Here is a 15,290-nt window from a genome sequence, read left to right on the forward strand (position 1 = left end):
TTCTGCAGTGTCTTCAGAGCAAAGGGATGTTAGCTCTTGGATTTGTGGAACAACTGACAGCTCAACAACAGTGGGTAATTAGGACCTGAAACATTCCCCTCTCAGCTGACTCTGGAGGCAGTCATCTCTCTCTGCAGCCCCAGCTTCTCCCGGTCAAAGGTCAGCAGCAGGTCAGGTTCAGAGCTGTAGAGAGATGTCATACTGCTACTACCCTTCAGGTACCCTCCAACTTGGTCTTTCCACTTTTTGTCCCCATTATATAACCCAGGACTTGGCTTTGAACTTGTGGCAAATCGCTTAAACTTTCTGAGCCTTCCAGGTCTGCAAGATGGAGTGAATGCACGAGTCAGAATGCCTCCCTTCTCCAGACTTCACCAAGCCTCCTCTGGGGCTGTGGTGGGACCCTCAGTGTACAGAGCACAGACTGTGGCCCAGGCTAATGCACCCTCTTCTGTACCAGGCAGGGCTTTGACTTTCACCCAGCTAAAGCATGCTGTACCCTGGAGCCTCAAGGAGTCTTTTGCCTTTTTCCCTTAAAGCTACAGGTGGGCCGGGCTTCCCTGGTGGCTCAGTGGTAAAGAACATGCTTGCCAATGCAGGAGACACACGTATGATCCCTGGGTGGGGGAAGATTCCCTGGAGAAGGAATTGGCAACTCGTTCCAGTATTCTTGCCTGGAAAATCCCATGGACAGAGTAGCCTGGCGGGCTACAGTCCATGAGATGGCAAAAGAGTCAGGCACGGACTTAGTGACTAGAGAACAACAACAGGTGGGCCAGACAACGTTGGGCTTTTTTTTCCCCTGGGGTGAGAAAACCTGCCAAAGATGACAGCTCCAAACCAGGGTCAGGCCTCCAGCCCTTCTGCTGAGCTCACAACATACACTCTTCCCTCCACATTTCCTATGTTTGTAGGGGGCACGAAACCCAAAGGGACCCACATTAGTGGCTGAGATATTAGTGAGAATTCAACAACAGAATATCAACAGTAGGGAAAGATTGAAGGCAGGAAGAGAAGGGGACGACAGAGGATGAGATGGTTAGATGGCATCACCGACTCGATGGACATGAGTTTGAGCAGGCTCTGGGAGTTGGTGATGGACAGAGAAGCCTGGCGTGCTGCAGTCCATGGGATCGCAAAGAGTCGGACACGACTGAGCGACTGAACAACTGAACAACAAACAAAATGAGAACGCTCCAATGGACGCGGGAGAAGATGCCCGAAGGACTCTCCGCCTTATGGACCCTTCAATCATCGCGGCCCACCTGCCCCTGGACTTGGATCCTCAGCTACTGTAGCCCCCACTGCAGCTTCTCCCGGTGGTCCCTCCCTCACCAAAGACAAACCTCTTGTGGCCAAAACAATTGACAAGCAAGGTCGGACTGGGTACCAGCCGACATGCACCTTGCTTGCTCCGCGACTCCCGGTGAAATCTGGAAGCGTCAGGGAGGCGTGGTTAATAACGCCGCACAGCGCCCTCTATGGTCACCGGTGGGACAGCAGGCTCAGCAGTGGGAAACCAGGGAGGTTGGCTGCGCAGCCGCGGCCTCCTCAATTGACTCCATCCCACAGCCAACAACATCTCAGGTGACGCCGCGGTGGTAGATCCTATGAGCTCGCTGGTTACAGCCTTTCAAGTCCCTGAATTAAAAGCGGAGCCTTTAATGTGCAACAGCTGTAGCAACTGGGCAACTACTTTGCAAAGAATACCCACAGCAGGCGGCAAGACATAGTCAAGGTAGGAGGGAAGCAAGGGGTCAGCCTCCCCTCCCCTTAACCACAGGGAGGGTCAGCCTGGGGTAAGGGTCAAAGGTGAGAAGAGACTAGACGTGAAAAGGTGCTGTCAATGGTAGCACCCTAGGAGTGATATCTCAAAAGCTTCGACTGCAACCTGTGCTAGGTAACCAACCACAGAGACACAAGGTCGGAAGCAGCTGGTTTTACTCCGCTGGTTTCCCCCTCAGCTGTAACATTTCAGGAGGTTTCCGCTACTCAGCATCTATCCTAAGGCTACACCTACCCTTATTTAATGCAGATTCTCTGTGAGAGAGAGAACTCGTTTGAATGCTAGCAACAGGATCATCTTCTAGGCAGACCTAAAATGGAATGAAATGTGATGTCCTGTTTAATAAAAGTACTTGCTCTATAACAATGTATTTCCCACATTTGCCTGATTATGAGAATCACCTGGTGTGTTTATTAAAAATACAGATTTCTGGACCCTGACCCTACCTAGGGAATCAGAATCTCCAGAGCAGGGGGTTCACCTTTATTCATGAATCTTTTATGATTCTTGTCATCTTCTGAGAAGTAGGTCTGTGACTTTGGCTTTGTTGGTGTTCAGTCGCTCAGTCCAGTCCAACTCTTTGTGACCCCATGGACTGCAACCCACCAGGCTTCTCTGTCCATGGGATTTCTCAGGGAAGAATACTGGAGTGGGTTGCTTTTTCCTTCTCCAGGGGATCTTCCCAATCCAGATATCGAACCCATGTCTCCTGCACTGGCAGGCAGATTCTTTACTGTCTGAGCCACCAGGTAAGCGACATTGGCTAGCCAAGCATATTACCTGCTGATTACCTACTTAAAAAGCAGTGCTATACTAGCTGAACGAGAGTGGGGACATCTGAGCAACATCTGAGATCAAGGCAAAACTAATCACTTGTTATACCTCATTCCCATGAGTGAGCTCTTGACCTCTCATTTTTCCCCAAGACTGGATTTCTCCAAATGCATTAATTATCATTTTGCATTAGGCATGGAGCAGAGGGCAGAGGTGAGTTTCTGTGAGTCCAGGTTACATTTTCCCATCCCAGTGCTGCCATGGAATCATAACTGTGGTTCAAGTGTCAGGGCATCTGGTTGAGTGGGGTCGTTAGCTCTCAAAGAGAGATTGAGCACAGCAAAGGAGTCATCTCCAGGTCTCTGGGAGTTTGATGTGACCTTGGATATCCCCTCATTGCTCTTGAATTTTGGGGGGGCAGGTGGTGATATATCTTGAAGAAAAGAGAAGATTTTAAATGGCTTCTCTGGTTCCTGCTCAGGGAAACCATATGGGCCTTAGTCACCAGGGGTAAAATATCTATTGAAGGTTGTTATGGACTGAATGTTTGCATGGCTGTCAAAATCCACTATTGGAGGCTTAACCTCCAATAAAATTGTTTTGGAAATACTGCCTTTATGGAGGTAAAATTAGGGTTATTGAGGTTATAATGGGGACTTCTCTGGTAGTCCAGTGGCTAAGACTTCACACTCCCAATGAAGAGGGACCAGGTTCAGTCTCTGTTCAGGGAACTAGATCCCATGTACCACAATTAAGAGTTCATATGCCACAACTAAAGATGCTCCATGCCACAACTAACAACCCAATGCAGGCAAATAAATAAATAAAGGATTTTTAAAAAATGAGTGGGGCCCTGATCAGAGAGGATTAACCTTATAAGAAGAAACACCAAAGGGCTCTCTGCTTTCCCCACCACGTATACACCCCAAGGAAGGGCCACATGAAGACACAGTGAGAAAGTGCCCACGTACAAGCCAGGAAGGTCTCTCACCAGAAACCAAACAGGTAAGAACCTTGATCGTGGAATTCTAGCCTCCAGAATTGCAAGAAAATACACTTCTGTTGCTTAAACCACCCAGGTTGCAGTGTTTTGTTACAGAGACTCCAGCTAATTAAGGTAAAGGCTAAAGGCAGGAGACACTTGTCCAAGTTGGGGCACAAGAAATGGGGTTTTCAGGGAGGTCTAGATGCACTGAGGTACCATCACCCTGCTCAGGGTCAACGCTTTCTCAGAGGCACCCCAGCTTTCATACTTTTGGACACTGGAATTCCTTTCGTAGAGTAACTAAAGCCATAACAAAGTATCCAACTTTTTACAGTGTTCTTAACAGTGGTAAAATTAACAATGGTAGTCTCATAACAGTTTTATATCCATCATCTCAGTTAACTCTCAGAGAAGACATCTGAAATAAAAGACATAACTTTTGTCTCTTGAACTTCTAGAATACTCGAAACCACATGACAGAAAGCGTGCGTGCTTGAAATGCAACTGAGATTATAAAATCAAGGGAATAAGAAGTGGCTCCAAGCCAAGTGACTTCCAAGAGCAAAGGTTTTTCCTAAAGGTGGGGGGTGCTTTCCTGAGGGGCTTTGTTCTCATGGAGGGGAAGGGGTACGAGATGGATGACGGGTAACAGTGGAGCCGGAGACAAACCCTCTGGGGTCCCGGCCTGTCAGGAGCCATCACAGCAGCAGCTGGACTTTTTGGTCTGATAAACAGCCCTGAAATCCCACAAGACACTTTATTCCCTGTCAGGGGTTCCCCTTCAGCAAAGACACTGTAAAAGCATGACATGAAGGATCTTGTTTTGTTGACAGCACTGCAGTTGCCTGCTAGGTAATGCAGTCATTTATTTCCCAGAATGCACACTTTATTTCTGAGGAAGCATATTTCCTGTAGGAATAGTAAATTCCTACAGAGATTTGCCTTGGGAATGGACCACAAGCCAAGCCACGTCACCAGACTCCCAGCTCCACTGTAACTGTCCAGGAATGTATGCTCCCTGAGTATGAAGTTCATTACTGATTAATTAGCAAAAGCCTTTTGAGCCAGAGATGGCTTAATCAGTAAGTGTGTGTTGTCCGATCATGTACATTCATGAAGACTGCAAGTTCCGGCCTTTCCCCCCAGCCCAAAACTCCCCAATCTCATTTTATCATGGACTCGGTGTCAAGCAAAATAAACCCCACATTCAAAATTTATGGGGAATAAAACCTTCTGGCAGTGGAAAGATACACTTTGCATTCCGGAGTCAGAGAAGTCTTTATGAGCAAAGGAAGAAAAAGCATTTTCAGTAAATAGTATTCATCTCAAGACCTTGCCCTTGACTCTGGGAGAATAATTATTTCTCACTCTGATAATGATTTACAGAGCTATTCCAATTTTATCTCTGCCTTCGTTACAAAGGGCTTCCTGGTGGCTCAGATGGTAAAGAATCTGCCTGCAATGCAGGAGACCTGGGTTTGATCCCTGGGTCAGGAATATTCCCTGGAGAAGGAAATGACAACCCACTCCAGTATTCTTGCCTGAAGAATTTCAATCTGAGAAGCCTAGCAGGCTACAGTCCATGGGATCGCAAAGAATCGGACACAACTGAATGACTAACGCTACCACTTCCACTTTCCATACAAAGACATGCAGACATTATGCTAGAATTTTTATGCAGAGAAATTATCTTGTTTAGCAAATTAAAAAACTGGAACCCTGACATACCTGTCACCTGCCACCACTGTTATTGCCATGATCATTCATGTTAATTAGATTTCTGTGGCGGGTAGGGCAGAGCAATGAGGACTTGAACTTTTGCCCTGAAGTTTTCCTGAGCAAATCCTTATGAAAATTTCAACCACAAAGAAGGCAAACTTATAAGGTGGACTTCATATGTAAAATAGATAACTAAGGGGAAGCTGCCATGTGACACTCGCGGTCCAGCCTGGCGCTCTGTGACAACCTAGAGGGGTGACGTAGGGGGAGGGGGGCTCAAGAGGGAGGGAGCATATGTATACTTAGAGTTGATTCCTATCGTTGTAAAGCAGAAACCAACGCAACACTGCAAAGCAATTTTCCTCCAGTTAAAAAATAAATTTAAATAAGAAGAGAACTAAATACATGAAATAAAGCAATGATGTGATTTAAAAACAAAACAAATGAAACAACAACCTACAAGGTCGGGGAGGAAGAATCTGCCAGAAAAAACCTATGACTGAGGTTTGGCCACTGCTCAGCGAGCAGAGTCCACTCTTCAAGCCTCCGAGAAGTACCTGGCTCCTTTCTAGAAACACGTGAACTGCTCGATTTCTTACGGCATTTCGTGGCATCACTCATCAGAGCCCATCAGCTGCCCCTTCTTTCCAGGTGGTGTGCATTTGGCTCAAATGAGCCGGGAGCATGCTAAGTCTCTGCTAGCTAACTTGGTCCAACTGCTGCTCCTAGTCTTGAAAACCGTGAGCTGATCTTAGTGAGTTTATATTTAGTGATGTCAGGGGCTATATTTGGGCTTCCCAGGTGGCTCAGTGGTAAAGAATCTGCCTGCTAATGCAGGAGACAAGGGTTTGATCCCTGGGTTGGGAAGATCCCCTGGAGGAGGAAATGGCAACCTACTCCAGTATTCTTGCCAGGATAATCCCATGGACAGAGGAGCCTGGCAGGCTTAAGGCCGTGGAGATGCAGAAAGTCAGACTCAACTAAGCATGCATGCATGGGGCTAAAGTCAGTTAAAAAAAAAGATTTGGATGTATGGGGATAAAACCTTTTAGAAAGCATTTTGATAATAGCTAATAACAAGAAGGCTCATATCCTTTGACTTTTACTTCTAAGAATTTATCCTGCATGTGTGCTAAGTCGTGTCTGACTTTTTGCGACCCCATGGACTGTAGCCCATCAGGCTCCTCTGCTCATGGCGATTCTCCAGGCAAGAATGCTGGAGTGGGTTGCCATGCCCTCCTCTAGGGGATCTTCCCAACCCTGGGGAAGAGATCAAACCCATGTCTCTTGTCTCCTGCATTGGCAGGCAGGTTCTTTACCACTAGCACCACCTGGGAATTAATCCTAAGAAAACCAGTAAGTTTATATTCCAGGACTTATTCATCCTGGTGTTGCCTATAATTGCAAAAATTTGAAACAAGCCAGTTGCTTAATAACTGTTGGTCAAATATATTTTGGTAAATTCATCTGATGGAATGTTCCACAGTCAAAGACTTGGAAAACACCAGGTAGTTTAAAAAAAAATATATATATATACATATATAAAATAATATTTATAGTATCATCATAATTTTGCAAGGAAATAAATATGCATTTAAAATTGAGTAACAGATACATCACCAAATAGAAACAATTCTGAGTGATGAGACTATGGGTAATTCTATAATTTTTCTGTAATCAACATTTATACCATTTGTATTCAGTATCATAATATTATTTAAAAATGGTTCCACTCATATGCTGGCTTTGAGTTCTCATTCCTGAGAATCAGGTCTTTCTGGGGCTGGCAGAGACCCACCCAAATTTGGAATGAGTGAAAAGAGAACTGGGGAGCTGGAAGAGAGGGGAGTGGATGAGGTGGTGAGGAAAGGCAAGCAGGCAGGGTTTGGGGTTCTGGGCAGGGCAGTGCTGGGTGGGGGTGGGGAGGAGGAAAGAGGATCTGAGTCAAAGGTCTCTGGGGAAGTGAGGTTACTTCCCTTTGGGGAGGATGGGAAGGTCAGCATGTCCTGCCAGGGGCCACTGTCCTCTGACGTGGGGTTATCAGGAGTGTGGCCAAAACCCAGCCACCCCATGTCTTGAGAAATGAGGTCAAGAGGTGCCCTGGGAGATGGTGAAGGAGACAGACCATGAAGGCACAGGATCACTCCACAGTCACTGGATGCCCCTGGGTTGACTTACCTGGGGAGATGCAAGCTGGTTTTCTCCATTGCAGGCCCCATTCACCGGGATCAAAATGACACCAACCACGGACCCATCATGAACAGGTCAACCACTAGCGATCCTGCCGGTCCCTAAGCCTCTCACCCCAGCAATGGCATCTGTACGGCACTTCACAGTTTACACATCATTCCCATCATGGTCCAGGTGAGGAGCTGTAGCACTCCTTTCAGAGAACACCCATTTATCATCTGAGCAAAGGCATGCTGAGGGCTTTTGGCCTCTAATTCCATCTGTGATAACCTCTGTTGCCTTCTGGTGGCTGGGATTATACTCAGCAAATGCGGATGGACGGCTGTTCTTCGAGCTACTACAAAATGGAGGGAAAAGCAGTGGTATTAATGAAGATTCAATTGCTCCTTTAAAATATATTTACCAATGAATAACTTTGCAGATTCAGTTAGATCACCACCAGGAACCCAGAAAAGAGAATCAGCCATTTAGTGTAGACCAGCTAAAGGCAGGTAAAATGGAGGTTCTTTACGCAGACTTAGTGTCCAGGTGTTCATCACCTACTGGGAGTTTTCATCTGAAAATCAATGTTTTTTAGAAAGCATATGACTTAAGGTCATGACATTCAACCTCTGACCCACCAGAGCAGCCTGTGTCGAATACCTCCTGTGATGGGCACCTTGCCACCTCTCCAGGAGAATATTTCATGTCTGCATAGATTTGGTGGGTAGAAACTGCAGTGTGCAGTGATATATTGGCATAGATATGGGGAACTGCAGTGTGAGGGTCATGGAAGAGCACAGGGTTGAAGGGAATGTGCCTCAGTGTTAGAGGAGACGGCAGGTAGCTATAAGCATACCACATAGGATTATTATATCTGAATTTTAGAATTGCTATTTTAATCCTGATGAGCAAATATGATGCAGCAGATATAGAAATGCTTACATAGCCTTCTTTGCTTGTGGAGTGGTGCTGGGTACAAGTATTGGCCTAGTGCATGGTTTCGTTATTTTGTAGATAAAACTAGATTCCTGTTTCCCATTGACTTCCATTAGCTTCTCATGCAAAGTTTTAATTATAGTACACATAGTACATCCCTCTCATCTCCTCTACTAGAAAGTTTTCACCCACAAGGAATTGAAAATCATAATCTAGACTTGGCTGGTAGCAGACTGTATGTGGGAAGTCATGTGGAGTTACAGGTTCATTAATTCAGTTTGTTACTCACCATTTTGTGAGTATTATGTGTCTCCTCTGTCAGACTGCATATTCCTTCAAAGAAGTAACTACTCCTCATATGTGACTGCAGACCCAACCGTGAGCACACACAGCACCTCACTAGCATGTGTTTGATAATTATTTGTAGAAGACTGTGTTGTATGGAGCACACTGAACAGGTGCTAAAGAATTAATACAATTAATAATGACCATCAAACCAATGGTTTTAGGTCATCATAAACCAAAACATCATAATTTAAAGAGTATACTGCATTTATTCAACCCCAGAAATTATGACATCTTGACGCATGTAAAAATTTTTGTAGTTTTAAAGTGCTTTGAAAGATATTTATTTTTTTTTAACAAGTGGAAAATAATGTTCTTTAAAAGACACTGAACTTTTAGTGGAAAATGGTATTACCAGAAGCATGTAACAATTTGTTGATTCTCTTTAAGAAATGGGATTTTGATTTAAAATATATACGCAGCACTGAATGCCAAAATGATGGGTACGCGTGGTTGGAATTAAAAATGAGATCTGCTATTAAACACATTCGGATGGTGTCTGAAGTTAAAAACGACCTTGAGAGGGGAGAGGGAGGGGTACTGGGTCATTAGTGCTTCTGGAGATGAACTTCCTTGCTGTGTAAGGGAGTCTGAGTCAGTGGTCAGGACAGCCATTCAGACTGACAGTCCCCTGAACTTCTGCGGCTCCAGTGACAGGGACAGGAATGTGGTTGACTTGAATATTCTTCAGGCAGCCAAAAAAGGATGTCCACACAGGAAGCTTCGGGGTTTTCAGATTCCCTGAAAGCAAAAGGAGGTGCCTTTGATGGATCATTCATATTTAGTGGAGTGAATGCATTCTTAGTGGAATGAGAAACAGTCTTCTTAGAGCAAAAGGTACCCCAGGTCTCAGGCCACCCCGTCATCTCTTGCCTTAGGTGGGTACCCAACACACATGCTGCTGTGATAAATCAACCACAACGCTACTCTTCACATCCTTCAAAGAAGGAGATTCCACAGCCCAAATCAATAGACAGTGGCTCCGAGCTCTAGTGCTTTTTCACGGGTCATGGAAGGCTATAAAATTAACAACCAGACCATCTGGAGGGACATAAAACAATGAAGACTGATGAGGCTCTTTCCAGGCAAACTTCCAGTCTTGAACTTGACTCCATCTCAACCTGCCTGAGTCCCCCATTCTGGCTCCACAAGGCTTAAGTGTCTGGAGGGGGAGAGGCCAGTTTCTGAGGTCTTTGTCTGACTCTTTATGATACAGGGCTTCTAGGTTCACGTGGCCTCTTAAGAGAGGTTGATAAACAAATCATCAGTGTGGGACATTAGGGAGCCACAGCCATGGGGCCTGGGCTGCTGGGAAATGGTCCGTTGCTGGCAACCGGATTTCCCCATATGCTGGAGAAAGGGCTTCACCGTCTACACAGTCCAGCGGATGGGTGCCCTGCTGATGAGCCATGGCGGGGGGGGGGGGGGGGGCGCGTCGCATTTGTTGGGTTAAGATGGACATGTTAAGAGTTGACAAGGGACATGGTGTAGAAGTCGGCACAGAGTTACCTGGCACGCCTCCAATGTACAGACGCTCCAGCGGGCGGGCCGGCGGGAAGGGGTGTCGTCCGGCCGTGTAGCTATCGTCTGCGTCCAGCTTCAGGTGCAGGATGTGCTGTTTTATGGTGACTGGAGGGAAAGGAGGCGGTCAGATCTGTCACCTGAGGAGAGCCCTGCCCACTGCGTAACTTCTACACCTGCACATCAACACCGGCTCCCTTCTAACTCACTCCTGTCGGACCTGAGGGAGCGCTGTTCGAGGGAATTCCATCAACCTTAACACAAATTCAACTAATTTCTCCCCACCAGGTACTGTTTAGGTGTTTTCACATATATGACAGAATTTAATCCTTAAAATGAATCCGTGAGGAAGGTATTATCACTCGTTTCCCAGATAAAAGACTATCCCCCTCAGTCACTGAGGAGCTTGACAAGATGGAGTTGTTATAAACTGAATGAGCTGGGATTTAAGACCTAGTTTCCTGTGCTCCACAAGCCAAAGCTTTTCCCACAAGAAGACACTGACTGACTTCCGAAAACTGACTCCAAAGACAGTGGCTTTTGACCCTCTAAATAAAACTCCTCCCATATTAAAAACCTTAACCAACTGCAACGGAGTTCGCTTTTAGCCAAGAAAGTGTTAGTCGCTCAGTCGTGTCCCACTCTTTGCAACCCTATGGACTGTAGCCCACCAGGCTCCTCTGTCCTTGGGATTCTACAGGTAAGAACACTGAAGTAGGTTGCCATTCCCTTCTCCAGGGGATTGTCCCAACTCAGAGAGCGAATCCAGCCCTCTTGCATTGCAGGCAGATTCTTTACCATCTGAGCGACCAAGGAAGTCCCTGGTATTCCAGCCAATACAGTTTAATATATCACCAAACTCATATGTGCAAGATATTCATAAAATACCAGATTCAATTTGAGAGGCTGTGCCTGTTCTCTGTCAAGTGGTTTGTCTAAATCTTTGGCCTTAATATTAAATAGTTGTTGAAAAAATAACCCAACAATGAACTTTAACCATAGTAAGAGCAAACATTTACTGAGCACTTAGTATATATTGAATACTGCTAAGTACTTTATATGCATTATACCGTTAATTTTCACAACCCTGGCAGGTATATCACTATTTTTATCTCCATTGTGCTGATGAGAAAACTGAAGATAAAGAGAAATTAAGTAGCTTGCCCAAGGTCTCATAGGTAAGGGCTGAAACTGAGATCTGAACTTGGTTACTTCTGACTTTAGAGCCAAAATCTAAGTCACAATATCCTACCTTGAAAGAAAGCACAGCTTATCAGTTTGCTAGCCTTAAAAACAAACAAACAAAAACCCTCAAAGTGTTACAGAGAACTGGAGCCAAGAATTATATAAATATGACTGGGGCTGAGTGAGAAGGGACAGGTTCCCAGAATGTTAGCCTGGTGGGCTGACCCTGGTCAAATGCTAATGGACGGATGAACCGAGACCACGTTGGGACATTCAAGTCTGGATGGGAAGGGAGACTGTTTCTGCCTGTGAACAACAGGCTTCTGAACATCATACCTGCCACCGAGTGCCACTGTCCATCACACAGAGCCTGCTTGGGTGTCACCGATGTCAAGACCCCACCTGCCTCACTGCCCACAGAGGCCGTGACCTGGAACACACATGCATTTTCCTATTCCCTTCAGAAAGGCAGGTGGAGCCCATGTCCTGCCATGTCCCTTCCCAGCCCTTGCACCCTGACCTCCCAGGAGCCCTTGAAATATGGGTGCCCCCTCCCATTCCAGGTGGTCACGTGGGGGCCAAGGCTTCATAAGCATCTGTCTGCAGCATCCCTTTCAGGCATGTTAGCTTCAAACCCAGGGCCTGGCCTGAACCTAATGCCAAAGGCAAGGAGGCTTTCCTCTGACCCTCAACACTGATCCCATCAGATTGACTCAAAGGTTACTGATTAGCCTCCAAGACCTGCCTGAGTTATTAGTATGTGACAGTAGGATTGTTTAGGAAGACTTGTAAAATTTGGAAGGCAAAAGTGCTAGCTGAGGCCTACACTCTGCTGAAAAGGCCAGCCTCTTATATAATTCCGTGAACACAGGACTTCAGGAGGGTTCTCATCCAAGGAATTCAGCAGGCTAACCAACTGAGTTTGCTCTGGGCACGTGCCAGGGTCAGGCACTCAATGTGCTATTGTGCTGAATCCCACGTTCCCTCTCTGGGCCAGGATCCTCCATGGGCTGAATCAAGGTCAAGGAAATGAGAGGACTGAAATAAGCATGTGGATAAATAATTTATACTTAATTTGCAGGTCCTCAGACAGTGTAGCCTCTTCTTGGGCAATTTTCAAGCTAAACAGCATCACAGCTGTTAGTTAGGAAGGTTACCAGGTCTGGATTTTGGGGGGGGTGGATTATTTCCTATCCAGAAGGTCTCACTGGCGGCATTTCCCAGCCCCTCCCACGAGAAGTGAGGCTTGTCTGCACCACCTCAATCATAGCTGCTCGCTCCTCTGGCCCACGAGAGGCCCGCTCACACTTCAAGCTGCAGCTTAATTAAAAAAAGCATCCAAGAGTTTGGGCTACTATATTTTATCCTGAGAGTTTTCCCTCATGTTTAATAAACTGGAAGGATAGAGGTACAAGAAAATGGCGTTATTATCAATCTTTGCCTTAAGGTCTTAATTGAGAGAGGCTTCCTGGAAGAATTTGCTTTTAAAGAGATTTTTTTGAAAAAATAAGAGATGGACTTCCCTGGTGGTCCAGTGACTAAGACTTCATGCTCCCAATGCAGGGGGCCTGGGTCCGATCCCACATGTCGCAACTGAGAGTTCTCATGCCACAGCTAAGACTCAGTGCAGCCAAATAAATAAATAAATATTTTTTTAAAAGGTAAGACATAAAAGTGGGGGGTAGAAATAAGATATGGAGTAGGCCTGTGAGTGATGGGAAGGATGGTGCAGCAGCAGCACACACTGAAGAAGGAATCCATGAAAAGCTGAAGGAAGGCTGGATGCAAACCCGGTGACTGGCCTGACTGCAGGGACCAGAAAGGCCGGTGCGCCATGTAGACAGGATTAGGGGAATCCAAAACTGACCCGGAGGACACAGGGCCATGGGCCTGGGTGTAACACAGTGTAGACAGCTGGTGAGAAAATCCATCCCATGAATCCTGGCCCTGCCCTTATGAATAAAAGGAGACACGTGACAAGGGTGAAGGGGAGGTGAGAAAAATGAAACTGTTTTGAGGATACAGCAGCTTCTCTTCTTTTGGACGAAAGCCCTCAGGTATAAGCATTATTCTCCACATTTGAATTTAGCTTTTCATTTTTTTGGCCATGCCACACAGTATGTGGGATCTTAGTTCCTTGACCAGGGACTGAAACTGCATCCCCTGCATTGGAAGCTCAGAGTCTTAATCACTGGACTGCCAGGGAAGTCCTATTCTCTTTATAAAGATAAAGAAAGTGAGTCTGAAAGAGGTTAAGTTCCCTAGGGCCATTTAACTAAGTGGTGGAGCTGAAATTCAGCCCAGCCTGTTTGCATCTGCCCAACTTTAAAGATGAAGAACAGAAAACATGATGACCAAATTACTTGCTAAACCCAAAGAGTAGCCCTGAAGTTATGTCTCTTAAATACAAGATCAGATTCCAGTCTACCTTAACTTCACGTACCTTGGTCTCCAGAAGTAGAATGTGGTTCTAATATAGATTCACACACTCTCCCGTGTCATCAGAGGACCACGTACCTTTCCTGCTTCCATATAAACACATAAGTGCTCCCCGGGTTGACTTCCAATGTGAATGAGAATTCCAGTGAGGCTTCTCGGGCGAATGCTGAAAACAAGCTTAAATTCTGGCCCCAGTGACACAGAGTTAGCTTTCAAAAGAAAATTAAAGAAATAGGTAACCCATCATAATTCAAGAAAAAGGATAAAAGTTCTTCAGAATCAAGGCTATGAAGATTGAAATGCTTCCAAACTGCTCCTTACCTAGGATGATATGACCTCCTTCTTGGGAGAAATAAATGCCTTTCTCCAAAGAGCCACCCAAGCAAGGAGACACCCCAAAACTTGCAGAAGGGGTTTCCAGGGGTTTCAGATCCAACTGAAAGTTCCTCAGGCAGCCCACAAAGCTGTTCTGGGGGAGGCTCTGCAACCAAGCAGAAGAGAAAGCAAACTGCATGACCCACAGCTCCCAGAAATGTACAAGCAGCCAAGGTCAAGGGTGAGGGCAGTTGTTCAAAAAAGCAGGAAGGAGAGGGATCCATCCATCCTGCTTCCAAGAGTCAGGTGGGCCTGACTGGTCCATTCTGGCTCCCTCCACGGTGCCAGAAAACATGGATACCAGGTGTCTCGTGGGTGGTCAAAGTTTGAAGGTGTTGCCAAACCAAGGGGTGTTGGTGCAGAGAGCAGGGGTGGTGGAGATGGCTACCTGGTGTGGAATCAAGAATAGAGGGGGGTGTATTTGCAGCAACATGGATGTACCTAGAGATTGTCATATTGAGTGAAGTAAGTCAGACAAAGAAGGAGAAAAACTGTATGCCATCCCTTATATGTGGAATCTAAAGAGAAATGATACAAATGAACTTACTTAGAAAACAGAAAGAGACTCACAGACTTAAGAGAACAAACTTATGGTTGCTGGGAGGAAGGGATAGATAGGGACTTTGGGATGAGCCTGTACACACTGCTATATTTAAAATGGATAACCAACAAGGACCTACTGCACAGCACATGGAACTATGCCTAATGTCTTGTGGCAGCCTGGATAGGAGGGGAATTTAGGGGAGAATGGCTACATGTGTATGTATGGCTGAGTCCCTACCCTGTTCACCTGAAACTCTCACAACATTATTAACTGGCTATACTCCAATATAAAATAAAAAGCTTAAGAAAAAAGAATAGAGGGGGTGACTTGACCCCAGGCCACCACCAGAGCTGCAACAAGGGGGAATTTCCACCTTGCAGTTCACAGATCTCCCCATCTCTTTGCAGGTACAAAATACTTTAGAGTTTCATAAGCCCATCCATGTGATAGCTTAAGGCAGGGCAGCTGACTGATAAAAGAGGCCAAAACATTCCCAAAATAATAAAGTG

General features: G+C 45.8%; 1 protein-coding gene across 2 annotated transcripts in view; it reads right to left on the reverse strand.

The window, feature by feature from the left end:
* Positions 1–8,968: 8,968 nt before the first annotated feature.
* Positions 8,969–15,290, reverse strand: part of LAMA3 (laminin subunit alpha 3) — a 246,698-nt gene continuing 240,376 nt past the window's right edge. For both annotated transcript variants that reach the window (XM_061130933.1, XM_061130935.1), the window contains 5 exons: positions 14,184–14,343; positions 13,941–14,071; positions 11,760–11,853; positions 10,227–10,346; positions 8,969–9,458 (listed from right to left, as the gene is read on the reverse strand). In XM_061130933.1, the coding sequence (XP_060986916.1) occupies positions 9,313–9,458; positions 10,227–10,346; positions 11,760–11,853; positions 13,941–14,071; positions 14,184–14,343 (651 nt within the window). In that variant the 3' untranslated portion in view covers positions 8,969–9,312. The remainder of the gene's footprint in view (positions 9,459–10,226; positions 10,347–11,759; positions 11,854–13,940; positions 14,072–14,183; positions 14,344–15,290) is intronic.

This window comes from Dama dama, chromosome 27 (assembly GCF_033118175.1).
Source record: "Dama dama isolate Ldn47 chromosome 27, ASM3311817v1, whole genome shotgun sequence".
NCBI classification, from domain to species: Eukaryota; Metazoa; Chordata; class Mammalia; order Artiodactyla; family Cervidae; genus Dama; species Dama dama.